The following is a 27825-nucleotide window of genomic DNA, read 5'->3' on the forward strand; positions in this document are numbered from 1 at the left end:
TATTTTGAAGGTGACGATTCATGTTGATAGTAATGATCTTTAATACATGTATTATCTATCAATATTGCACTCCTGCCTAATGAATATTTTAGAGACAAAGATTCATCAACGGGCGAAGTATATTGTCCTCGAAAGCTTAATTAACATAACTTTCACTTAAAGATATGCTACCAAATGATTTTGTTTTCACCTTTGGCCCCATCAAGAATGATGCACACATACTAACGTGGAATTTTCCTCATTGAACATTTCAATAATAGGAATTCACTTTCCTCACATAATAATTCATTATACGCATTGAACTTTGAAGCCTGTGGTGTTGACTTTAATGACTTTGCAGACAGCAAAGTCTGTGTAAAACTTAACATTTTGTTCCTTTTTTCAGACATATCTAGATGATAGTAAATACAAAATCCACACAAACACAACGAAACAAAATATAGCGTCTGAAATCTTAACTCATTAACGTATGTAACAAACGCACCCACATAGGCGGTGTATTGCTTTAAAAATCGGACATTACGCCAGGTCGAGAAATTTTGCATTGCCTTTTTTTTTTGTTTCTCAGCAATAACTTAGTGTAGGGTAAGCAATGTATTAATCTGTCAATAATTTATTTTTATTTTCTAATCAGTCGAACGGAAGAAAGAGATGACGTCGTTCTTTATTCTAATTCCTTAGGCGCGTGACTACCATGTAGTTATCGCAAGTGGTGTATTATTTACATAATATGATAAACGCTGCCACGTTGTATGGGCCGAGTTGTGTTCTCAACATTAATCTGTTAATGCGATGTTCGAGTGAGCTGTGAGGGGTGGAAGAACAGCATCGAAAACTGCTATCAACGAACTGCTTATATACCAGTGGTATTGGGCAGGTCCTCACCAGATCTTCTCACAAGATCACCGAGCAACTTGACTTCTGACTGCTTCAAACATCTTTCAAGATACATCACTAGACAGGTGAGTGAGTATTTCTTTTCCTCCTATAATAGTTCATGATGTGTCGAGCTGTCATTATGCAAGGTGTAATTTTTAAACCTTTCATACTTCTCCTGCTATTACCAATCAATATAGACTAATAGACCCAGCGTGTAGATCCAAGCCCAAACACCTATTGCAATGTTTTCGATCCAGTCCCCGTATGTTTCTATGGAATTATATTCTCTTTCAATGGATAGTGAAAGTGAACTAATGCAATTTTCAAATAAATCAATATGAGTATTCATAACATATAGTGACTGATGTTAATGATGGTATATATATTCAATATCCAGAAGCTCGGCGTTATCCCAACTAGTGTATACTGTGTGCTTACAACCTTGTCTCGAATTTCAGCTTGACTTCAGAAATGATATCGTTATTGCTCACATGCCGCTTTATCATTTCATTTGCCGTAAAACATTTTCGAAATCTCTCATCAACCCGATGATTTTTGATAGACATTAAAAAAAAAATGAATTTATTCTTTGTTTTCATTGTAATGATTCACTCATAATTTTAAAGATATCGGCCCCACGTAACCAAGGCTATATGAAACGAAGAAATCTCTCTCTCTCTCTCTCTCAATCTTATATTGATTCTGATTGACGATGACAGATTCTGAAAGAAAACTGATAGGGTTGGCTTTATGCAACAAATATTTAAATCATCCGTTTTAAAATGAATGTTTAGTGTAAAAATTCTTGGAAGTATTATCATGGAAGATAACACCCCCCCCCCACAAAAAAAAACCCACAACAACAACAACAACAACAACAACAACACAACATGAAATAATATAGTTCGGGAAATGTACAGATACCAAATCCTAATGTAGCTTAGCTTGCCGAGTTATTTCAGGACATTCTCAAAAAAAAAATGAGACTATAAAACAACACATGCTTTATTATGGGAGCTTACAATCTATAAGTCTTCCGAACTCTAGGGTAAATTTTGTCAAAATTTCTTTTTTTGTGTGTGTAAGTCTATTATCCCTCTCATTCGATAAACAGCGATTAATTACTGATTTTTTTCTGCTGTATTGACATTGAAATAATGCTTGAAAGAGCTTATCCATCTTCATAATATGTAACACCGTAGTTTATGATATTACAGATCATTTCCAGTATTATGCACTCTTTACAATTTTTCAAAGTTCAACGCCATTATTAATCAATTCTATAATTTTGGTGTCCTTGTAGACATGTTGCTCTTCAGGCAAAGTGTCATTTAACGTCACGGAACCTTGTCCAAAGACATCATAGATGAAAGAAGAAGAAATATAGGGCCTACTGCATGGCATTCAATACACCGAGCGCTTTGTAACCAAGCAGATCGAACAACTTAGAAGAAAGAGCTAGAAATTAATTAATTTATTTATGTATTTATTCATTTATCTATCTATTTTGTTGATTAATTAATTAATTCATTCATCCATTCATTCTATCTTTTGTCAGGGTATAGCCCATTCACCAATAAATAGTGGTCTTCCATGGAGCCCTGGCTGATATTAATGAACATCGTGTTATGTTTATTAAATAGCTAGACGATAATGTACTAGGCGTTACCAAAAAAAAAAAACCCCACCTTTATGCTAATAGTTCGAATACTATACATCAGATGAAACTGTCGTTGATATGAGTAAAAGCTGAATAGTGTACAATTTAGTTGGATGTGATTTGAATATTAAAACCTATATCAGTTTCATGAAATCCATGATTAATTTCAAAGTTAAGTTCCAGATTTTGGTCAAATTTTATTCATCCGTACAAAACTTGAACTTTACACAGGAACTAATGATGTGTATGTGAGTGTGTACTTACAATGACCCTGAACAATGGACATGGATACCACCTGTTCAGAGCTCTGCTCCAAGGCACATGAATACTTTATTATTTATTCATGATGAATCGCCCTGGTCACTGCGGCTTGTGCCGAAAGGGTGGGTTGGGTGGTGGCGCGTCGCGTTAATGGGAACTCCACCCTTCGTCCAAAGCCCCCCCCCCCCCCGGTTTTGCCGAAAGGGTGCGTTGGGAGCGTTGGGTCGCGTCGCGTTGACTGGAACCCACCCTTCGTCCAACCCCCCCCCCCCCCCCCCCCCGGTTTTGCCGAAAGGGTGCGTTGGTACTTTTTCTCATGTAATATTAAAAGACGAGTTTTGAATTTATGTTTAACCTTCAAACAACCATTTCAAAGAGGCTATAATCGTCCGGATCGGTTTACACTCTATTACCACTTGGTCTACAGCCAGTTGGTCTAATAGACTGTTTAATATTAGTTGGTCTAATAACCAGTTGATCTAGTCATCATTTCGTCCAATTACTGTTTGGTTTCATTGTTATTTGGTTTAATTACTATTTAGTCTACAGTCAATTCGTCTAATAATAGACATTTGGTCTATTTTTGGTCTAACACCAATTTATATCATCAAATACCGATTTGGTCTATTATGAGTTGGTCTAATTCCATTTCGTCTAATCATCTACAAAATGATCTAAAATAAAACCAAATTTGTCCAATATAAATTTGGTGTACACATCATTAACTTTGGTCCATTGCCCAGTTGGTCTAGCCTCTGTCAATCATCATTTAGTCTACACCCATTTAGTCTATAATAACCATTGATCTTATTGTCATTTGGTCTAATAGCCAGCCTCCTGGTCTAATCAGGTACCATTTGGTCCAATCATCGTTTCGTCTATATGACCAACTGGGCTATGTTTTTGTTGTTGTTGTTGTTGTTTTCTTTTGTTTTTTTTTTTTTTTTTTTTTGGGGGGGGGCCTTTTTATTGATGTGTACACCAAATTCATATTGGACAAATTTGGTTTTATTTTAGACCATTTGATGATTAGACGAAATGGAATTAGACCAACTCATAATAGACCAAAAATAGACCAAATGGCTATTATTATACGAATTGACTGTAGACTAAATAGTAATTAAACCAAATAACAATTAGACCAAACAGTAATTGGACAAAATGATGACTAGACCAACTGGTTATTAGACCAACTGATATTAAACAGTCTATTAGACCAACTGGCTGTAGACCAAGTGGTAATAGAGCGTAAACCGATCCGGACGATTATAACCTCTTTGGAATGGTTGTTTGAAGGTTAAATATAAATTCAAAACTCGTCTTTTAATATTACATGAGAAAAAGTACCAACGCACCCTTTCGGCAAAACCGGGGGGGGGGGGGGCTTTGGACGAAAGGTGGGGTTCCAGTCAACGCGACGCGACCCAACGCTCCCAACGCACCCTTTCGGCAAAACCGGGGGGGGGGGGGGGCTTTGGACGAAGGGTGGTCTTCCCATTATTTAAACGCGACGCGCCACCACCCAACCCACCCTTTCGGCACAAGCCGGTCCCTGCTAGTCTGAATTCATGGCAAACAGCGAAATATGCATGCACATGATAATGCAATTCAAACCAAAGGCATTCTAAAGTAGATGAATTAAAATCGTTTCTTATTTTGTAATTGAAACTGTTGGAAGTATATACAGCCACACCACCACCATGTCTTGTACGGTCTTTACGTAATAGAACATAATCATCGATATGCAATTCAGAATCATCAATCATGGAATCACAACATGTCTCATTCAAACCAATAACATCAAGTGATGTATGTCTCAGAAGTAATCTAGGTTCATCAATTTTAGAAATTAAGCTAAGAATATTCAAGTGGGCAAATTTTAAGCCCCTCTTTCTGAGCAAGGGAACTGAACCATTTATCAAATCATTAATTTTACTTTTGATTAGTTTATGTGGTCTTTCCTGAAGAGTATTTTGTGCTTTGTCAGTGTTACCTTTATCATTGTCATTCAAATTTTTGGTAAACGAACTTTCAAACAACGGTGAGAAATTGGTTGTGATTTTGACTTCGATACACGAGAACCCGCACAATGTTCCCCGTAGTTAGATATCTAGAGAGAGGAGTTCATTGTTTTCCTCATATGTTTTTCCTGCCAGGCACTATGCTGGTCATTCTCCCAATCTTCCTTGTGGCAGCGGCCTCCGCTGAGCTCGCTCCACTTCTCCTCAACAGAGAACCAATCCCGGGCAAGTACCTCGTAAAGATTAGGGTGAGTGTCAGCGAGGGCAGAGTTTCGTGATGTTTTCATCCATCCAACGAGATATTTTCTTCTGCACTGTCATAAGCTCGACCCCAACGAGCCATAGGGCTACATCCCATAGGCCCTAAATCATAATAGCAATACAACCCACGAGTCATAGCCCACGAGTTAAAAGCTCACAAGTCATACACCTCAAAAGTCGGACGCTATACGCGCATTAAAGTGAAAAATGCCTACGAGTTCAACATAAACTACAATAATTATGCCGACGAGCTGTGCCGCTCACATCATGACGTTACGGGGCTTTATGTCGAGCTCATGGATTTGGGTTTTTTGGTTTGTTTGTTTGTTTGATTGTTTGTTTGTTTGGGGGGAGCTGGCCTAGTTTTGAGTTCGCTGGCCTTGTTTGCTTAAAGGGGATATCTCACTGAGCGGCGAACGTTTGCGAACGTAGCGAATTTGGGATTTCGCCAGGGTTCGTAAAGGGTTGCAAAAGGTGCGTTAACAGTCGCAAGAAAGTTCGCAAACGGTTTTTATTGTCGCTAACAATTTTTTTGTCGCAAAGAAATTTTGAACATGTTCACATTTTTTTTTGCGAACCTTTGCGAATTTGTATTTTCGCTAACAGTTGCAAACATTCGCAAAACACTCGTAAGAATTCGCAAACGGTCGTAAGACGGTGTCGCTAACATTTCTATGTGATTCGCCACTGCTAGCGAACAAGTAACCATACGGTTCCTATACAGTAATATAAAAGCTTCTGAAACAGACAAGGTTCCACTCTAAGAAAGTTCTTGAAGCTCTTGACATCTCAATCATGTAATTGCTGCAAGTCTGTCCTCTTCAACCAATCTCTGACCCAAACAGTCTTTCTTTTCTTCTTCCTTTCTTGTTTTTCTTTATTTTATTTCTCATATGCTGCACAATAGCTGTAGCAGCAGCCTGACAAAGCAGCTCTTCAAGCATAGCAACACCTTGAGCCTCTTCTTGACAGAAATTTATTTCCATATACTGGAAATTCATCTTGAACGGTTGTCACAAGAGATCTGAATTCAGTGGAAGGTTTTACGTTCGTTTTATGGGTCTGACTATACATAATCACCTGGTACTTTTCTAGGTCCAAGAACTTTCGCAAAATTGTCGCAAAGGATTTGCAAACAGTTGCTAATATTTGCAAAACTGTCGCTAACATTTGCAAAATTGTCGCTAACATTTGCTAACATTCGCTAATATTCGCTGTGTTTCGCAAACACTTTCGCAAACATTCGCTGAAGTGTTGCTAATTGTCGCTTAACATCGCTAAAAGTCGCTAACTGTCGCTAATGGCAGAAGCGAACTTTGATTTTTCGCAAACATTTGTCAGAAAAGTTGGCGAATCTCAAATTCGCTACGTTCGCAAACGTTCGCCGCTCAGTGAGATACCAGCTTGAGTGTCGGATTCACGGACCTTATTTGCCCATTTTCAGCGATAGGCCTGTCCAGCTAATGGCGGCCTATTTCACTTGGTGTCTAGCTTATAACTGTATGACTCGTGGGTATATGAAACATGGACCTTTTTCCAAAGGCTAGCTCGTGGGCCGTTTGACATTTTGGTTTTGAGCTCATGGGAAGACTCCAAGACTTCCCTGTCTAGCTTTCAATTTTGTCTATCAATCTTATGCGTAGACTCACATCGAATATATACCTGAGATGAGCTTGTCTCGACTGTTGAAGAGCTGGAGTTGAATAAAGTTTAGTCATGATTACTATTGTTTTATGGCACAATTTATTTAGTGCTCAATTCACAGCGTGACCAAACACGGGAAATAAGATAAAAACGATAGATTTCACCATGTCAAACTTCGCTTTATTTCCAGGACGAGGACAATGTCGACAAGGTGGCTTCCGATGTTCGTATCTCTGGCGGACGGGTCGGCGCTATTTGGCACCACGTCCTGCATGGATTCGCCGCCGAGCTGGATGACCGCATTCTCGATGTTGTAAGTTTCGATCACATTGATCTTTGAGCTATCTTCGCATTCCTTTCTTTCTCACTGCTGGTCCTCTTAGGCTCTTCATGTGCTCTGTATGAACTATTATTTTCGTGAGGGCTTAATTTTCCCGAATTTCGTAAATAGCAGCTGGATTGCGAATTTATCAACACGCGAAAATGTCACCAGATGCTACAGTAATGGTACATTTACATTAGCGTCGATGTCAATTTGCGAAAACATCGAGCAAAAATGTCTGTGACCTCTTCATTCGCGAAAATATTTGTAAGCAAAAATAGCAGCATATACAGGGTAAGTGAAAGGTGAACAAACGTGTGAGTGCATGTGTTCAATATAGTAGAGGGAAAAAATCCACTTAAATGATATCTATTGCATGCAGCATAGAACAAAGAATAATTCAATTCAATGCAATGCAATTCAATTCAATTCAAAGTTCACATTTTTGCTTACTTTTTACAACAGAATGTACAAAAAAAAATTATGTGAAATCTTAACATGCATTTTAAAGAGTGATACTGGGGTAGCAAAGAATAACATGTTCATGTCTATAAGATGAGGCATTATAATTCATACAAATATATCTCTACATTCTGTGAAAAGAAAGGCTGAAGGTACCCAGTGAAAAGACCGTGCTTGGTGCACTATGTGGGTACCTCACGGGGAACAGAAGAGACGGGGTGAAGAGCTTTAAACTAGAGGGCGGGAAATGAGGAAAGAGGGAACAAAAAAAAATGGGAAACGGGGAAAACAGAAATAGGGGGAAAGAGATGAGACAGACAAATTAAACTGGAATATGCATCTTGCCGACATTGTGACTTCTGTATATAGGAGATGGAATATATCATACATTCTCGCGCTGTTATTTACCATTTATAAGTCCACCATACTGCCTTATATTTCTTTATTTCTTACCGTAATATCGTTTAGGCATGTCAGAAGACTAACTCACTTCTTCTCCTTCAAAAAAAAAAATTAATAAATAAAGAGCTGCCCGTATTTGCACGAACTCGGACTACTTGTCTCATGCGAACCCATTTTTTTTTTTTCGATTGCGCACTCTCTCTCTCTTTTAATCATTTGTTAATATATTCATTACCGCCAAAGTGCTGTATTTGTGTACAAATTTTATTCCCACAAACTGCCCACCAACCTGTTAAACATCTTCCGCTTTAACCCAGCTATCATATAAGTTTTCTAACCAGAACCTCTACAAACATGCAAATTGAAAAGCCAAGAACGGCCTTGAATTGCCCGCTGATCCATACGACATGTTCACCTGACATCTGTGATTCTCTTTCTCATGAAATACGACTGTGCCAAACAAAACATAAGCAGAAGACAAGTAAGGAATGCCCTTCTTTGCAAATCCAGTATGTTCAAAACCAGTTGCACGGTTCTTGCGTGTTCATAATGTTTATTTTGTTATTCGTACATCGAGTAAACGTATGGATATCGAGGCCCCATACATATCAAGCTTAATCGCTTGCGATGGCAGTCTCCTACATTCAACTATCTCTGTTATACTGAAAACAAATACTGTATATTTTATTTTATGTTTCTGTCTATGTAAACTGCTCAATCTTATTGCTCATGTGTGCCTACTTGTGTACCGTTATCGTTTTGATATTCTTTGTCTTGTGCTTTTGAAATTTGTATTAAAGTTGTATTTGATTGAATGCGGAAATAAAATAATAAAATCAAAGCAAACATAATCATAGTAACATATTACCAGAATTAGCAATTTTGCATATCTTTAACCACCATGATGGGGAGCACCCTGTTCTTTTTTTCCCATTTGATCTTTCACCCTTTCTCTCTCCTTCTCTCATAAATCTAACAATGAATCTATTTCTATTAAACGTGCGTTATACATTTTTTATTATGTTTCTGTACCGATATATTTGATTTTGTAAGTTATATCTACTTGACGTTCCAGTAAAGTGTTTTTTTTTCAAAGCTTATAACAATTCTCACAAAACGTATGCAACATAATTATTTCTTGTACGAACTTATACGTGCATATTTGTATATAATGTATGCAAATACATTTTTGTCAATAAATAAAATCAAATCAAATCAAACAAGAAAAAAGGGACGTGAAAGGACATGAACGATATAATTATCATTCATTATTTCCTTTCTGTTTTTTTTTTCACTTCTGGAAATACACGTATTATATAACCGACAGATAGGACAACTCTAGATCCTGTAGTTCTCAGCTCGGCTGGCAGAAAAAAAAAAATCTATGACATGACTTACCACGGTACCTTTAACCTTTGACTTATAGGTGCGACGTCTGCCAGCCGTAGAATACGTAGAGGAAGACGGTGTGTACAGCATACAGAGCGCACGAGAGGATGCTACATGGGGACTGGACCGAATCGACCAGCAAACAAATGCACTTGATACACTATACTCACCACGGGGTAAGAAGACTGGAATCTTGTAATCATTGGCCGAATGTAGTTTTTCAATTATGAAATATTCAAACCTTTCTCCACTTCACAAAATAACGTTATTTCAAGGAACCCGCTTTAGTGCAAGGAGAGAACGCAGTTTGGGATACTACCCTTCCCTGCACGAAATCTAACAAAAGTTTAACAACATAAGATACATCTGTAAATACTGTATAATTATCACTCATGGAATATCTATAAAAGGTTAATCACAAGCCTATATTGGTTTATCTTTTCTCTAATCAGGTCTCGCTTCTCTAGAAATTGTTGTTATCTTATTCTTAAACCTATGAGGACGAGTCCCGAGTATATTCGGGCAAGTGTCTATCATGGGAAATGCGTTGTGTAGTATAAAATAAAAACGTCCTCAAGGGGTCATTGTTATTTATTATCGCCCAAAGTTGATATACAGTGTTTAGAATTCTGGATTTCCTTGACTAATGTCATCTCACAGTCAGTTTTCATGCCTGATATTACACTGTAAAAACATCGGTGTTAGATTTAACACCATGGGTGTTAAATCTAACACCGATCAAACTTCAATAGAGGACCACACCCACAGGTGTAGAAAATGCACTGTGATGGTGTTGAAAGTGTTCACCTGACACTTCGTGGTGTTAATTTGACACTGTACTGGTGTTAATTAAGAAATGACACCACATGGTGTTGATTTGATATTTGTTGGTGTTGATATCAATGGTTTAACTCCCGTCCAGCTTCAATAAGAGACCACACCAGCTGGTGTTACTGTGGTGTAAATTCATTTTCACATTTTTTCAAAAATCTAGTATTTTAATGTAAATTCTTGATCGTCTTGTTTAAATTAAAAATCAACAAGAAGTGCAGTTACTAAGAAACTCTTCAAAAAACAGTTTTATATTGATTTTGGAAATGACACCCGGAGGTGTTAATTTAACACCATAAATGAGCAGCGAAAATTTCACACCAGCTTGGTGTTCACTATTTAACACCGGACTTTTTGCAGTGTATCTTGTAAAACAATGTGGTCCTCATGGGACCTTCGATGAAGTTAAAATTCGGTGACACTCTATACCAAATTTTCTAATTTAGTATAGAACATGGAGAATTATTCGAACCTTGGCCAAAAAAAGGAACCATTAAACAGAAAAGGACAGTATGAAAATAAGGTTTCTTTTTGTACGTACATTCTTTACAATAGGAGTAAAGCTGTATCTTCGTTAAGTGTACCAAGTCACAGCAGATCTGCTTGGCCATAGTATGTTATTTCGTTTCACTCCATTTATTGTTTTTGCAAAATACGAAATATAAATCAGTTATCATTGAGAAAACACACAGATTTATTCATTAATCATCATGGCTACAACTTCAGCATGAAACAAAATAATCGTGACAAAGAATAGAGAAATGCAAAGAAAAATTAGCTATAGGTTACCATGAAGGAAGATCGCAATATAATATGATAATCTATCGATATAATAAGCTACAACAAAACAACAAACTACTTTACGAAACAAAAAAAAAAAGAAAATGATACACATGCCCACAGGTGATGCTAAGACGAAGAAAGGAGTAACGACAATGAAAGATCGTCGGCCGTATGCCAAAAGGGCCTTAAAGAACTTCCCCTGTTATGCCAAAAGGGCACTAATAGTGTACAAGTCTATACGTTAAGGGCCTTTTGGCATAAACAGTGGAAGTGGAAGACCGACGAGATAATGTGTAAAGATTAGGAAAGAAAGTATGAATAAAAAGACTCCTCGTTTCACTGTAAAATTTAAATGCGTTGATCCAGTTGTCAGTTAACAGCTGAGACATCATTGATTCAAAAAATTGGCAGTAATTTCATTCTCTTAAACCTCCCAGGAAACGACGGTAATGGGTGGACTGTGTGGGTGATTGATACTGGTGTTCAACAAAGTCACCCAGACTTTAACGGCCGTGCCACTCAAGAGGTTGGATTCACCTTAACTAAGAAGGATGTAAGTATTCAACAATAAATCTGAAAGGCAAAATGGAATAACCATCGATATTCGCATTCAAATTGGATTGAAAATAATTATTTTGTATGGTTTCAAGGACTCCGAAAGAGGGGGAGGGGGGGGGGGGCAGAGGGGGCATTTGCCCCAAAATATTTTGTTTGTTGTTGTTGTTGTTTTTGGGGAGGGCAAAACGAGTCTCCCCCCCCCCCCCCATGCGCCCCCTGTAACAAATAATCAATTAATAATTATCCAAAGACCAAAAGGAACAATATAGGCACTTTTCTTGTCTAACATATTTTCAATTTCATAACTGAAATATGTGAAATTTTCGTCCCTAACGGGGTGAATTTTTATTTATAAAACACTAATATCATGCACTATTTGTATCTTTACATTATTGTATCTCTACACTAATATTTGAAGAGTTTGTTTGCAAAAACGATAAGTCCATATTTGCCAAATGGAGATATTTGCGATTAAAGGTCAAGAAAAATAAAGAGAATAATAAGAAAATTTTTGCTTCTTTTGATCATAACTTCAAAAATATACCTTTATATGTAGTGACCAATATATCATTTAAAAGGTATTATTTTGTACTTTATGACAGAGGCCGTACTTTAAAATCTTCAAAAATGAACTTATCGGTTTTTGCAAACAAACTCTTCATTTACTTACGAGTAGATTTAGTGTATAGATGGTAGCCTCGCGTCTTTCAACGAGTGTGGCCCCTGGAACATATCTTTAATAAACCCTTTCATTTTTCCTTTCTATAGCAATATAAGAATATCTTTCATTGCTCGAACAATGCACAAGCTTTTAATCAATACATTTCAGACTAAAACCAAATGGCAAAGTGAAAGTGGCTCACTAATGCATGCTGGCGCTGACCTCCCCTATGCACGCAATGGACCCAGTGCCTCATCCGCATTAAAGGGCATTCCGGACGATTTTCATAATTTCACATCATGTAGTACATAAATCAACAGCTCCATATATAGATTCGCGGAATTTATTGTTGCCTTTGAGCAGAGAAACCAATAAAAATAAATGAATATCTGAAACAAATTACACTGAACAGTGTTGATGACATCAGAGCCTCACATATTTCAGAAATGTAGCAGTGTAATTCCATTACACAGTCCGGCTCATTAATAACGAGTATTGTTTGAAGCGGCTATCCGTGTACGTACGTTCACGAAAAACGAATATTTACGATGATTCTAAGCTCTTGCTCTCGTCGTTCGCGCATATAGATGTGTATAAAATGTTTCTGAAAGATATTGCATGACAAACTGTGGCTTCTGTTATCTTTAGTCAAGAACAGCGTAAACAAAATTTAGGTGATCAGACGTGACTACATACAATCCGAGTCGTTCGCTCGCTCTCCCCGTACTTAAAAAGTAAAATGAAGAGCTATGATCATAGTCCTTCGCAGTATTTTTTTTACTATGTTTGATTCCTTAGAATTTTGATTTAAAATGCTCTATAAATGTGACTGTTCCACTCTGGTTGTTGTTGTTGTTGTTTTGTTTTTGTTTTTTTAAATACAAAAAGTCCTACCGCGGGAGGGGGTATCCCCCCTCCCACAACCCTCCTCCCGCTCGGTCGCTTCGCTCCCTCGCCGAGGATCTCACACCGTCACATAAATGTGCCCCCGTAAGTTATAATCATAAATAGTACTTCGCAGTGATTTTTTACCATATTTGATTCCCTAGAAATTATTTTTAATGCTCTATAAAATTATTCTTAAATATTCTGTTTTACCAAAAGTCCCTACCGTATAGGAGGGTGAAATACCCTTCCCACACCCTCCCCCCGCTCGGTCGCTTCGCTCCCTTGCCGAGGATCTCACACCGTCACATAATGTGCCCCCGTAAAGATATTGCCCACCCCCCCCCCCCAAAAAAAAAAACAAAACAAAACAAAACAAAACAAAACAAAACAAAAAAAAAAACAAAAGTGTTCCGGCGCGCTTGTATGGTGTCAATAAGTTTGATCACTTCTAGAAAACATTGTCATTATATCATGCAAATACGCGTTGCCCTTCGAGTAAAACTCTAAAGGCAGGGTGACTACAAAATGTTTATACTATTTTCTGAGGGGTATAGTTTAGGGGCGCCCATGCTCAGTGACTTTTGCGATCGCTTTATATTGTTGTTTTGTTTGATTAGTTTGTTGGTTCTAAAATGCCTTTCTGCTGAACTACCACCAAAATGAGCAGAAAGTATTCCTAGGGTCAGGGAGTCTATAATCTAAGTAGTACCGATATATATACACGGTGTCCATTATAACTTGTGAACGGGCTCCAAAATAATGTCTACAAACTCCAAATATTACAAACGCCTACTCAAGCTGGCTGACAGATCGAGAACTATAGTGAAATGGGATGACCTTCGTTTATAATATTCCAAAGATTTTATGATCCGAACACCAAAAACTTGTATGCCTTTAGATGTTACTCAATCCAAGTAGGCCTATGGAATGGGTCCGTAAATCCGAACATTTTGGTGCCATTGAGAAGGTCGTTTTCCCGAAACACACAACTCCATATAACTAGAAGTTTGTTAATGCATTCGCGGATCCAGAATAGGGCACATAGGGGACAGGTGCCTCCCTTCGGCATAATGTTCGGGAGCATTTTGTTTTAAATATTTTTTAAAGTCATCCTACGGCGGATACACATTAAACTTTATTTTGTAGTCATAATCCTGGCGCCTCCCCTCCCCCACCCCCCCCCCCAAAAAAAAAATCATGCTGTATGTGGTGTAGCGTAAGAGATTATGGATTGATCCACGCTATAAAGCTTGTGATGCGACATAACGTAGGAACTTCGGCACACACATTACTGGCATTCCGTTTGAGTGGTAAATTCGGGTGCACGTCACGAGACCGACACCCTACGAGTCATACAGCTCACAAGTCATACAGCTCACAAGTCATACAGCTCACTATAGGACCTACAGCCCACGAGTTCGACATCAAGTAAAAATAAGCCCAGTAGTTATACAGCCCATGAGTTCGACACTACGCACAAAAGGATCACACGACCGACACTACGCAAACAAAGCCCATGAGACCAACTCTCACGAGACCGACACTAGGCAAAGAAAGCCCACGAGAAAAACAATATTTCCAGAATTACAAAGAGTTATGAAATCATAAAAAGTATATCAAAAGTATGTATGATATCACACGATGTCCAATATAGATATAAAAAAATACGCTCCCTCACATTGCTCCATCGCTTTGTGCGCCCCCCCCCCCCCCTCCTTTGTGCCTGGATCCGCCCCTGGTTCTTGGGAAATGAGAAAGGGGTTAATTCTATCCAAACTTCAGTGATAGTATTCAAAAGGTTCGTTTTTTCCGATAGTTTGTATAATTCCAAAAAATGAACAAGGGTTCGTTATTCTGGAGGCTCATTTATTTGAAAATTATAACTTCTTTTTTGGAATTAAGAATATTGCTTCATTTCCAAATTACGAACCTTCTGAATAATCGAGTAAAATCAAGGTGTGTTACAGACTATTGCAAGTGACTGCCCGCTGTTTACCTAATGAAAATATAGCAAGTTGTGACGGGGTCCAACAGTTTAATTTGAAATTTTTAACTTCTTTACAATATACCTCCTATACTGTATTCTCCACCAAACTTGACAGACGCGGGGATAGAAATGCTGATGGTATAGTGATAACGATAATTATGAAAATATTATTACTTTAGTTTAAAAAAACTTTTTTCCCGTTGTTGTTGTTATTTTGTTTGATTCTTTGTTTGCTTTGCTGTTATAAAGATGTCTTTTGATCTATGCAAAAGTCATAGTTCTAAGGACAGTTGCAGGCCTCGGCAGCCCCACTTGGAACCCTAAATCAAAAAGATAATAATGACTCTGTCATAAATGCATAAGTCAATATTCATTTTGATCGGATTTAGCAGGACTCTTCCGTGAGTGCAGGGAATGCAGTAATCCTTATGATATAACTATACATTATACTATCATTATCATTATTATCATTATCATTATTATCACATCCCCAATGGGGGTTGAAATCAAAGAATGATACACTGCAAAAAGTCCGGTGTTTTGAATTAACACCATTTTTGAATTAACACCAGTACAGTGTCAAAATAACACCAGGTACAGTGTCAAATTAACACCACGAAGTGTCAGGTGAACACTTTTCAACACCTGTGGGTGTGGTCCTTTATTGAAGTTTGATCGGTGTTAGATTTAACACCCGTGGTGTTAAATCTAACACCGATGTTTTTACAGTGTAGCCCTACTCGGGGGCGGATCCAGGATATTCCGTAAAGTGGAGGCGCCTTTACAAAATCAAAGGGGGGAATTTCCCCATTTTTTTATTTCTTTTGCTTTAAAAACAAATAAAGAGGGGGGGGGGGCTCGCCCACTGCGCCCCGTCCGTATCCGTCACTGCTAGATTCATTCGTAAACAGTATGACATGGTTCCTGGAGAGTTTGACATAATCAGATAGAGGTCAGCATAGAAAGTTGCAACAGCAGTAAAGCTAAATTTTCACTAGTTAAAGGGGCTTCTTTAATTTCCTTCCCATTAACTCTAACAGGAGGACTGTAACGGACATGGCACCCATTGCGCTGGGACAGTCGGATCCACCACCTATGGCGTCGCTAACAAAGTAACGATAAAGGGTGTGAAAGTACTCAACTGCATTGGATCAGGAAGCACATCCAATATCGTCAGCGGTAAAGTATAACCTCATGTTTATCTTGCTATATACTTGTCTGAAGGTTGTTCTGATTATTTTTTTTTCCTTGAATGTCGTAAGACATGCAGTATGGCACATAGCAGGGGCGGATCCAGGAATTCTGTAAAGGGGGGCGCAACTAATTTTTCTGGTGCCACTTCCGGGTTTCATTTCATTTTTTTCCTTATATTTCTTTTGTTTTTAACGATAAATAAAGGGGGGCGTGCGCCTCTTGCGCCCCCCTCTGGATCCGCCACTACATAGGTACATACTGAATTATTGTCATACTTATTTCTTTATTGCACCTAGTTTCGTGTACCACTCCTCCAAATCGCAAATAAGGTTTTGGAGTCCGACAAACATCTTTTTTTTTTTTTCTCTCTCTCTCTCTCTCTCCAGATCCTTCATTCTTTTCATTGATATCTCGTGTTTACCAGGGACTTTCGATGTCTTTTTTTGTGCTGCTGACTATGTATTTTTTTTTCCTCTCTCACAGTGAAACAAGAACATTTTATAGATAAATCGATCAATCAATAAAGCATTGAAAAAAATCTAAGCCTGCGTTGTCCAAATGATTGAAGAACCTTGGTAAGGTTTTTCCTCATCATTTCTTTTCTTTCTCTCGCTTTCAGTGTAAAAGAAGATCGTAGCCACTGTATAACGTTTTTCATTTCTTCTACATTAATAATTATTCAAAATAAAGGCATATCCTATACATGCAAAAATGTACGTATCAAGTAGCAAGTGCACACTCAAGATTCTAGATTCAAGATTCAAGATTCAAATTTACATTCACTTCCATCACATAAATATACAATGTATAGGTACAGGATATTTGTAATAATTGCAGAATGTGATTTCACAAAGTACATATAATGAAAATGAGTAGCAGATGGAAAAAAAAAACACGCAATTATATCTTTGTTAACATATACATAAAGCGTATAATACAAGTTAACTATAAAGATAGGGATGGAAATGGAGGGTCCCACAAAGAAGCTCCTCCTTATGAAGTCGTGGTTTTTTTTTTTTTTTTTGTGGCTATATTCAATATTTATAGAATACAACTAAGGGATTATCTTGTATGGAATCAAGTTGTCTTTACTGATATTCATCAATGTTGGTATTCTGCTGTCTTGAGATTATCAGATGCAGAGATGACTTGTATTGAATATCTACGATGGACCTTGGAAATTTCAGATTGTGTACTAATTGTTCTTAAAGGGATGGTATAGTTTTAATTGAAATGGAGCGCCAGGTTTCCAACTTTTTGAGAGATAATGAAAAACCACTTAAGATATGAATACGTTCTCTCCCCTTACGTCGTGCTGAAAAGCAGCTTTAGATTACGCTGGGACGCAACGTATAAGAAATAAAATGGCGCCCCCAGTATGATGGGTGCATGAAGTTAGCTCTTCACGTCGTGAATTGAGTGGACGTAACAATAGCCCAGAACGCGTAGCGAAAAATTCAGACGACGCAAGCTATAAAATAGATCGACTTGACGCCCGTTTCTGCGAATGTTCAGAACATTATATTGTTTTGGTTTTTTTTTCTCCTCTGGACGTCCCCGTTGCGAAAATCGGAAGCTCCTTAAGTATGACATACTCTCAACGTAAATGCTGAGCGCGTCCGCCCCGTATCACATATTTTTTTTTTTTTTTTTTGTCGTTGTTGCCGAGCGCTGAGCGTGCCCGCCCTTCCTATACGTACAATACTTATATAGAAACCGACTCTAGCTCCCGCATTTAATACTCGCCCAGTCTTTTTGATTTCTGTGAACTTACTCATCTCATCGTCATTTCATTACAATGATAATAATGTCACGTGGTGGCCTTGGGTGGTCATGACGTTTAAGAATAACGTGATTGATTATGATGTTTTTAGAATAATCAAAGTTACAATACATAATATGTCATCACATGCAGGAATCGAATACGTCAGGGATAACAAGGTGGGCGACAACAATATCGCGTCGATGTCCCTGGGAGGCGGTGCTTCAACTTCCCTCGACAATGCCGTAAAAGATTTGATCGCCAACGGAGTCAAGACTGTTGTGGCTGCTGGTAATTCCAATGAAGACGCCGGAAACACCTCACCAGCTCGTTTGGAGGAAGTAAGTTCGTCTTGTCGGGGCGGAGTAATGATAATTATCCAAGGAAGGCGTGAAACTGTTCACCGATTTGCTTCGCCATACCCCATTCCACAGAGATTTTGCTTTCATCGGTCACTCATCGGAAGCAAAGTTTGTTGCTTCCGGCCACCCACCGAAATACATCGGATCGCAGTCCGATTAATTCGACTTGGGGTGGTCGACTATCAGATCAGTGTCAGATAATAATTCAATGTCGGGCGGTGATCAGATGAGGCAAGATCATCCAAAGAGGATCACGCGCGACGTGTCTGACACTGACCTGGGGGGCATTTCATGATGGAACTTGTCGGATAAAATGTCCGACAAGTCAATTATATCCCACAAGTTCAGAGAAATCAGCCAATCAGACTAAAGAATTTCTCAAAACTTGTCGGATATAATTGACTTGTCGGACATTTTATCCGACAAGTTCCTTCATGAAATGCCCCCCCCCCCCCGATAGTCGACCAACCAAGTCGGTAGTTAATTCATCAGACTGCGATCGTATACACTTCGGTGGGTGGCGAGAAGCAACATACTTCGCTTCCGATGAACGACCGAATGAGAGAAAACCCACCCCCTCTGTGGAATTGGGTAATAGTTCCAAGTGTGCGCATAAAAGCCGTCATTTTCTTTAAAATAATCACCAATCTACAAGCGACCTATCTTTAGGCCCGCAAGCGCGGATTGATACTCAACAATGAGCGTTGCGTTGAAATTGCTTTATATGGACTAAAACTTGTGAAACTATAATTATCTACCATGCATTCTTATCAACGCATTTTACTCTTATTTATTTCGGTGGACTTTCACTTGATGTGGAATTAGTGCAAGTTATTGTGATTCACTTTTATGTTCTGTGTTCCCTCATTTATGTATTGTGTCCTATGAATTTCTAAGTAGTCATTTCAAGGAACTTTTTTCGTGTGTATTTGTAAGGTGTGTGTGTGTGTGTGTGTGTTTGTGTGTGAACTGTTTTTGACTGGTTTAGGTGTGCTTACATTATACATTGCATTATAATCTACGACCGCTCCACAAAGATTGTAAAGGGTGTTTGATATTAATCGATCCTTTTTTTTATCAGTACAGTAGTTTATTTGAAAGGGATTTACGGAAACTCTTAAACGAAATCTTATAGCATCCGACCTACTGATCACGTTATGGCATACTATCTTTCATACATGACAAAACTTTGCGTTTAAATACCATTATTGACAGTACCCTATACAAGCAAAAAAATAAAAAAGAATAGTAAACTATTACTGAGAGGAGACTACAGAAGCGGTAAAACATAAAAACAGATATATTTACTTTTCGATTTAGTATAACGTAAAGTATTGATATTATGAAGATAAAGGCGCAAATATTCAAATTTCAATCACGCGCCTCTTAAAAACAACTACAGCAACCAGGAGCGGATCCAGGAATTCCGTAAGGGGGAGGCGCCCTTACACTCGCGCCCCCTCCCCCATTTTTTTCTTTTGTTTAAAAATAAAGAGCGCTCTGAATCCGCCACTGGCAACAACAACAACAACAACAACAACAACAACAACAACAACAACAACAACAACATAAAAGGAACTAGCAAACACTCAAATCACGAATGATTCTTCTGCCATGATATCGGAAAAACTCGTGATCTTGTGGAATGTAAACAAGGCCTGACCAGTGTACCCCACACACCAGAGAGGAAGACTGGTCCCAACTTGTATGTTTAAGTGGTAACATTGATGGTTAAAGGTTTGTAATGTTGCGTTCTCACTCGTAATTTAGCGCACGGGAAAGGAAGAAAAGAACAACAAAACAACAACTAAAGCAATGTGCCAACCTTACATTAAATACCTGTTTCTGTGAAATTGGGTGAATGTGTCGAAGCAGGGTGTTGTAATTGCGTGAGAGATTAACCTGCCACACTGTGTGCTGTTAACCCATTTTCAGCAATTTCATGTTATCATTGCTACGTTAAATTTTTCCATTGCATACCGTGACGCGACACTGCTGCGATTGGTATGTAGACTATAACAACATTATTATGAAGAGTGTGATCAGATAGAGCAAAATAAAACCTTTGATACACAAGGAATATTCTTGAAGCAATGAGAACAAAATATCCTACATGTTCTTATCATTCTATTTGATTTTAGTAGATTTAAGAAATCCAGTCCAAATATGATAAGTTACAGTCTGATTAAAAAAAAAAAAGAGTACAGTTTTACGACTTCAACGGTAAAAATTTGACTGAAACCGGATGAAAAATAAGGAAGTTTAATACATATGACATTTTGAAGTTTTGCTCATTTCTGCAAAACAGTTCTTGTACAGTGGATATGAATATATGCAAATGAGTGAGCTAACCATGTTATACCCTCAAAATTTTCCACTGATCGTGTACACACACACAACACACACACACACAAATCAAACAGCGTGTTTCTACAGAAAATCCGATAGACCTAGCATTTGCAAGCGCGTAATCAAACAGTGCGCTAACGCGGAACCGGGTTGTTTCTACAGAAAGCGCATAATCGGATTGAATCCGATTCTCCACCTGAATTCAGGTGTGACCGGATGTCTGGAAAGTTGGCTGGTGCATTGTGGGCCTGGGTCAAGGTCAAGCATCTACTGATGATGCGGATGCGATCACCGATTGAAATGAACGAAACTGAGCACAGGGCCTGCCTAGCTAGCCTAGCCCTGCCCTGGGCCGGCCGGCCCGGCCTAGTGTGGGTAGGTCCTACAAGTTTAACCACGACCGGCTGCTGGACGAATTTGTTTTCATCTAACTTAACGTTAGGGCTCCTACTCTAACGTTAGTTCCAACGTTTATATGGATTAGAAACTAGTTTTGTTTTCTACCAATTCTTTGGTTGGTCAATTTTTCACGGATCTTAAGGTTGGATTTTTATAACTGGATTATCACATGTGACGAGACAACAGCAGTTCACAGAGACACAGCTTCTGTCGCGTCTGACTGAGTTCTGTAAGTTCTATCATCAATTCTAACTAGTTTCTAGCCATTAGAGTAGAAGTAGAACCTCCTACTCAACTGTTGGGCTAGGCCCAACGTTAGGCATATTTCTAGTCTAACATTTAACGTTAACGCTAACAAGTTAAGATAAAAAATGATTAGATTAGGGCCTAGCAGTTACACGTTTTTATAGGCGTAAAGAGTCGTTGGGCCTACTGCGACTGGATACTATCTTACTAGGTCCTACTACTACAAGTTCTAGCTCTAGTTTTCTAATGTTAGACTATTCATGTTAGTGATTTCCACATTTCTAACGTTAGGCCTAACACTCGACTTTTACTAACGTTTCTAAAGGGGCCCTGAAATCCAATTTTATTTGAAAACATCACTTTTGGGAATTAATAAGGGTGGTTCTAAGAAACGTTCCATATTATAGGCTCTATTTTGATTGTATTGATTACAAATGGCTGAAAGTCAATCTAGAACTAGTTTGGAAGGTGTTTTTTTTTTTAGTTTTGTTAAATATTTCAGTAGACGTACTTTACTACTGCATTAACGCTACATAGGGGTCTACTGTCTTTACCAATGACTGACACTAGATGAGGAATAATATTGATTAGAAATGTCTTAAAGTAGATCTAACGTTAGAACTTGTAACGTGTTAGTTTGGAATGTGTTTTCTTTTTTTTTTTTTTTTGTGGGCGTTCCCAAGTAGATCCTAGAGTCTAACGTTAATCCGGAGAATAAAAAAAAAAAGTCGTTAAAAATAAATAGAATGTTTCTAACGTTAGAATAGATATAGGCCTAATGCGTTTCACCACAAAAGTGGTAGAATTCTATTGAGAACTTGAGGGTATTTTAAATCAACACAAATCAACATGCATTTGAATTTCAGGGCCCCTTTAAATTAGGCCCTAGACATAGAGAACCACTCTAACTTAACAAGTTAAAACGTTCAGTATAGATATCTAGTCTATTAACTGTTAGAGTCTTAAACACAAACGGCCTAACGTTACAACTAAAAGGATCGACTGTGTGTCATTGGATTTATAAGTAACGTTAGAACAAAGGCCTATTAAACGTGAGGGCTAACGTTGACTGTTTGTGTTAACTGTGCTAGACCTCTTTCTTCGGGCAGGTAGGATTTAATTCGGGTAGAAACTCGGGTTTATGGAACATTAAAGAACTGTTAGTTATATTCCAAGTCAACGTTAGATTTTAGAACAGAAGTAGCTGTTGTTAGGATGCCTAACAAAACAGTTAACGGCTAGATAGCGTTGATTCTAACGTACGGTAAAGTTTGTTAGGTAGGCACCTTGCCTCTAACGTTAACTAGGTCTAACAGTTAGACATATTCTAACGTTACACCCCAAATGGACTCACTTTTTCCACTTTTGGATTGACAAAATGTGCTTCAATTATGTTTTGATACTCAGTAAATGAATGTTTGAATTTCCTTTCATTTTCGGACTAACGAAACGTCGTATTTTTATAGGCCCTACCAAGATCCATATTCTATTTGATTCTTTAATCTTTGTCGGATTAACAAACTAGACCCTAGTAGCCTAACGATCCTTTATTAGAATATTTAAACGACAAAAAGTTCGTATAAAACAAACCCTTTTAGTTTGCTAATGCTAGACTTTAGAGTTTGTATTTTCCGAACTAAAAAGTATTAGGCCTAGAGAATATCTATTTTTAATAGACCCCTAGGCCCTACTAGATTCTAATGTGATTTCTATGTGCATCTCACACGTATTGTTAGCGCTAGTTAGTATAGTATTGTCAATTAGAATGTAACAAGTTAGTCGTACTCGTAGATTGTAAATAGGTTCTAGTAGCTCGAATCTAACGTTAAAAAGTATTAGACACCCACTAGGCCTATTAAACGCTAACTAGGCCTATATGAGAACGGTTACTAGATCTAGTGTTAGTTGCCTTGGTTTTAAAATTACAGCGCAACTGTGTAAAAATAACACCCCTGCCCCTGTTCGTGTGTCTTTTCTTTATGTTAAAATTCAGAGTATTTTCTTTACAAGTTTGTCAAATCTGAGGCAAATTGTGACTAGTAACGTTAGAACCTGATACTCGGACGTTTTGGAGACACCCAACTATTCAACGTTAGATAAAATAGCTGCAACATGCATGCACATAAAAGTCATGGCCACACAGTACTTGTACATTACCGTACACGTGTATGTCAAACTAGTACTGGTGATTGTCTTCCGGGTCAGTATCGGATTATTGAACCTGGCGTGTTTCTACAGCGCTGACCCTGGAAACTGCCCCGGAAAGAACTACCTCATTAGACGGTTAAGTTAAGCGGAATCGGTATCGGAATCTGCATCGGAAAGAAACCGTTACTGGTGTGTTTCTACAGCCCCCTCTATCGGATACAATCCGATAGACCCGGAATTTGGGGTTCTGTAGAAACACGCTGAATGTTTCTGTCATTATACCCCCGCCAAACGAAGTTTGAAGGGGGGTATATAGGAATCAGCGGACGGTCGGGCGGTCGGGCGGTCGGTCGGGCGGTCGGGCGGTCGGTCGGGCGGTCGGTCCGTTGCAAATCTTGCGTCGCGAACTACTTCCTCAGTTTTCAACCGATTCCCATAAAACTTGGCACAGATGTGTGCCTTGGGTTGTAGATGTGCAAGACGTATTTTTTGACAGTACCCAAAAGTACGTTGCCATGGTAACTGCATATTATGGGCAAAAATGGGTACAAATATTGCGTCGCGAACTGCTCCCACAGTTTTTGATCAATGTTTATGAAATTAGGTGCAGATGTTCATCTGAATATGTTAATGTGCAAGACACATATTTCCGCAGTGGAAAAAAGTGCGTTGCCATGGTAACGGCATGTTATTGGTAAAATATAGGGCAAAATGCTTCATGGCAAAACTGCTTCATCAGTGTTCTTCCAATTCTCATGGAATTCATATTGAATGTTTGTCTTAGGATATAGGTCAGCATGACACATTTCTTGACAGTGACAAAAAGTATGTTGCCATGGTAACAGCTCACATATTATGAGCCAAAATGATGGAAAATTTTGTGTTGCAGACTACTTCCTCAGTTTTTGCCCAATTTCCATGAAACTTGGTACAGATGTGTGCCTTTGGTTGTAGATGTGCAAGACGCACTTTTTGACAGTACCCGAAAGTACGTTGCCATGGTAACGGCATATTAATGGCAGAAGATCAAGGAAAGATCTTGCGGATTTAACTACTTCCTCAGTTTTTTGACCAAAGCTTATGAAATGTGGCACACACCTTGATCTTGGTGGGAAGATGTGGAAGACATATTTTTCGGACGTGTCGGAAGCTGCGTTGCCATGGTAACGGCATATAAATGGCAGAAGATCAAGGAAAGATTTTGCGGATTGAACTACTTCCTCTGTATTCGACTGAAGCTCATGAAATGTGGCACACACATTGGTCTTGGTGGGAAGATGTGCAAGACATATTTTTTTGGACGTGTCGGAAGCTGCGTTGCCATGGTAACGGCATATTAATGGCGGAAGATCAAGGAAAGATCTTGTGGATTGAACTACTTCCTCAGTTTTTGACAAAAGCTTATGAAATGTGGCACACACAATAGTCTTGGTGGGAAGATGTGCAAGACATATTTTTCGGACGTGTCGGAAGCTGCGTTGCCATGGTAACGGCATTTAAATGGCAGAAGATCAAGGAAAGATCATTCCTTGGGTAAGACTGTCGTCATGGGGCGGGGGTATTAATCACCTTCAGTGATATTTCTAGTTGAAGTCTGAAACATGACGTTATTCCTGGTTGAATAACTTCAGAATAGTGATCAGTTATATGAGGATTTGAGCCTCGAGTATAATTGCGTTTGGATGAAAAGCTGGAAATATCAAAATCTTATATGTACAAACTATATGGTAAGTTGTGAGGGAATGACATGCTTGCTTTGCCATTTGCATATTCATATTGACTGTTCAAGAACTGTTTCCCTCCCCCCCCCCCCACACACACACACAAAAAGCAAAACTTCAAAATGTCATAACTTCATTATTTTTCATCCGATTTCGATCAAATTTATACCGTTGAACTCGTAATACTTTACTATTTCTTATCAGACTAACTTTTATTTTGACTACATTTCCCCTTTAATCGCAAATAATAAGTAAACATGAATGGGGTTAAGGGACAAGTCCACCTTCATATACATAAGGATTGATAGAAAGCAGTAGTAGAACACATCAGTGAAAGTTTGAGGAAAATTGGACAATCCGTTCAAAAGTTACGAATATTTTAAGTATCTGCGCAGTCACTGCTGAAAGAGAAGACTACTACAGTGTATAATGTCACATGCGTACAACTATATAAGGAAAATAAAAAGAGAATTTCACAAAAGTTTACTTTTTGAATAAAGTGCACATTTCTTCGACTTGCTTCTGACGTATGTTAAGGGTAATAATATTATTCCCCCTGCCTTCTGAAAGAGAGAAGTCGAGTGTTCTTTTGTTATGCAAGAAAAATGGAAATATGTTGAATTTTCTTTATTCTTTCTTAATATCGTTGTACTCATGTGACATCACAAGCTATAGTAGTCTTTTCATCCAGCCGTGACTGAGCAGAAACTTCAAAAATTCATAACTTTTGAACGGATTGTCCGATTTTGCTCAAACTCTCACTGATGTGTTCTACTAATATCGCTGCATTCACTCAACCCACATGTCTATATGAAGGTGAACTTGTCCTTTAACTCATTTTGCGATCAAACTTTTCATATACTCTTTCGTCTCGGTTTTTTGTTTATTATTTCTAAGGCTATTACGGTTGGTGCCACGGACAGAACAGACACTCGATCGAGCTTCTCCAACTTTGGAGAAAGCCTTGACATCTTCGCTCCCGGAACAGACATCACGTCCACATGGAACGACTTGTCAACTAAAACAATCAGTGGGACATCCATGGCTTGTCCGCATGTGGCAGGTAATTGTGATCCCTCAACATTCGCCAAGCCTTGAGCTAATAATAATAATAATAAAAAAAAGATAGTTACTTATAAAGTACCACCTAGGCCTAGTACTTGAAGAGTTTTGATGAGTTAGCTCGATCCATTCATATTCACTTGGGATATTTGAGATTAAAGCTGCTATAAACATCCAAAAAGATGACGAAAAATCTTGGATACATTATCAAACTTTAATCATAACATCAGTAACATGTATTTTAATGTGAAAAAGTGAGGTATTAAAGGTTTATTTTGTTCTATCTGATGATGGACTTACTTTAAAGTATCTAAAAGGGCGTTATTGCCGTTTTGCGATAAAACTGTTCGTTTCAATTTCACCAGAAGAAAATCAAGCAAAACGACGAAACAAACCATGGGCAATCAGACATGAGCTCAGGGATGGATTTACAATGATGTTATGACAGATGTACTTTATAAATTGGACAAGTATAAATAAAATCACACTCCACATGTAGAAAGCCAAATTGCGCCAAATGTGGCATGCCTGTGACTTTCCAGAACCTCTTAGTCGTGTTCGTGTTGCAGAACGATGAACAACCTGGAAAGAACTTCACACAGCAATGCCCCTCTATATGATCGCGTTTGAGCTGTGCTTAATAAAAGCTCACATTGTTATGAAACTTCGCGCTTTTTTCAAGGCGATAACAGCGATAGTAGCAAAGTTGCATACATTATTATCTCTCACAATCACGACGTTGTATCACATTTCGCACAAACTTATTCTTTCCCCCGACTTTCTTCTCAACTGATTACGCTAAAAGGAATTCACCAATTCCGAACTTATGCTGACTGAAAATAACCACTCCTTAACAGAAACAGGTCACCCTACCAGCTGCACTTCTCATCTCATAACATTCACACTCACAACACTCCAAACACATAGCACACATCTCACACCATTCTGTCCTAGAGTTAATCCTCCGTGAACGACAGGTTATCATCCGGCTACCTCGCTCTCCTCCTCTCTGCCCTAATTCTTACAGCTTCCCCACCCTCATAAAATTAAGTGAAAAAAAAAAATCAAAGTTTTAACCCTAACCTTAAACAGAAAGAGAGATCAGAGAGGGACACACACGCACACAGACAGACAGACCGACAGACACGCACACACACAAATATTGATCTAAAAAACAAAACAAAAAATATTGATCAGTTTTTTAGACATTTCATGGCGGAATGCCTGCATACTTGCAAGAACTCATTGCGTCCCTTCGTAACACACACTCATATAGTTTGCTTTGTTTGTTTGTTTGTTTGTTTGTTCATTTCCATCTGAGAAGATGGCTGGTTATCCCATATTCAGCTACGCTGAACTAGTCTTCCATGGGGTCCAGTTGGATGTGAGGCTTGACCACTTCACCGGGTTAAACATCCTGCTCTTTGCGATGAATGAATGAAGCGGGATCTTTTACGTGCATGAGTTGTTACTCTCTCATACACGGGACCTCCATTTTATGTCCTATCCGAGGGAGAGAGTGTTATGCCTCTTGCTAGAGGGGACGGTATGATTACACACAACAATGCTCAGT

At 38.5% G+C, this 27825-nt stretch overlaps 1 protein-coding gene across 1 annotated transcript in view; it reads left to right on the forward strand.

Annotated features, from left to right (window-relative positions):
- The first annotated feature begins 904 nt into the window (after positions 1-904).
- The window catches only part of LOC140239420 (uncharacterized), a 29045-nt gene continuing 2124 nt past the window's right edge, over positions 905-27825 (forward strand). The window contains exons 1-8 of the mRNA XM_072319259.1: positions 905-962; positions 4957-5069; positions 6917-7039; positions 9339-9477; positions 11353-11468; positions 16050-16188; positions 18119-18306; positions 26088-26253. Of these exons, the coding sequence (XP_072175360.1) occupies positions 4962-5069; positions 6917-7039; positions 9339-9477; positions 11353-11468; positions 16050-16188; positions 18119-18306; positions 26088-26253 (979 nt within the window). The 5' untranslated portion in view covers positions 905-962; positions 4957-4961. The remainder of the gene's footprint in view (positions 963-4956; positions 5070-6916; positions 7040-9338; positions 9478-11352; positions 11469-16049; positions 16189-18118; positions 18307-26087; positions 26254-27825) is intronic.

This window comes from Diadema setosum, chromosome 16 (assembly GCF_964275005.1).
Source record: "Diadema setosum chromosome 16, eeDiaSeto1, whole genome shotgun sequence".
Classification (NCBI taxonomy): Eukaryota; Metazoa; Echinodermata; class Echinoidea; order Diadematoida; family Diadematidae; genus Diadema; species Diadema setosum.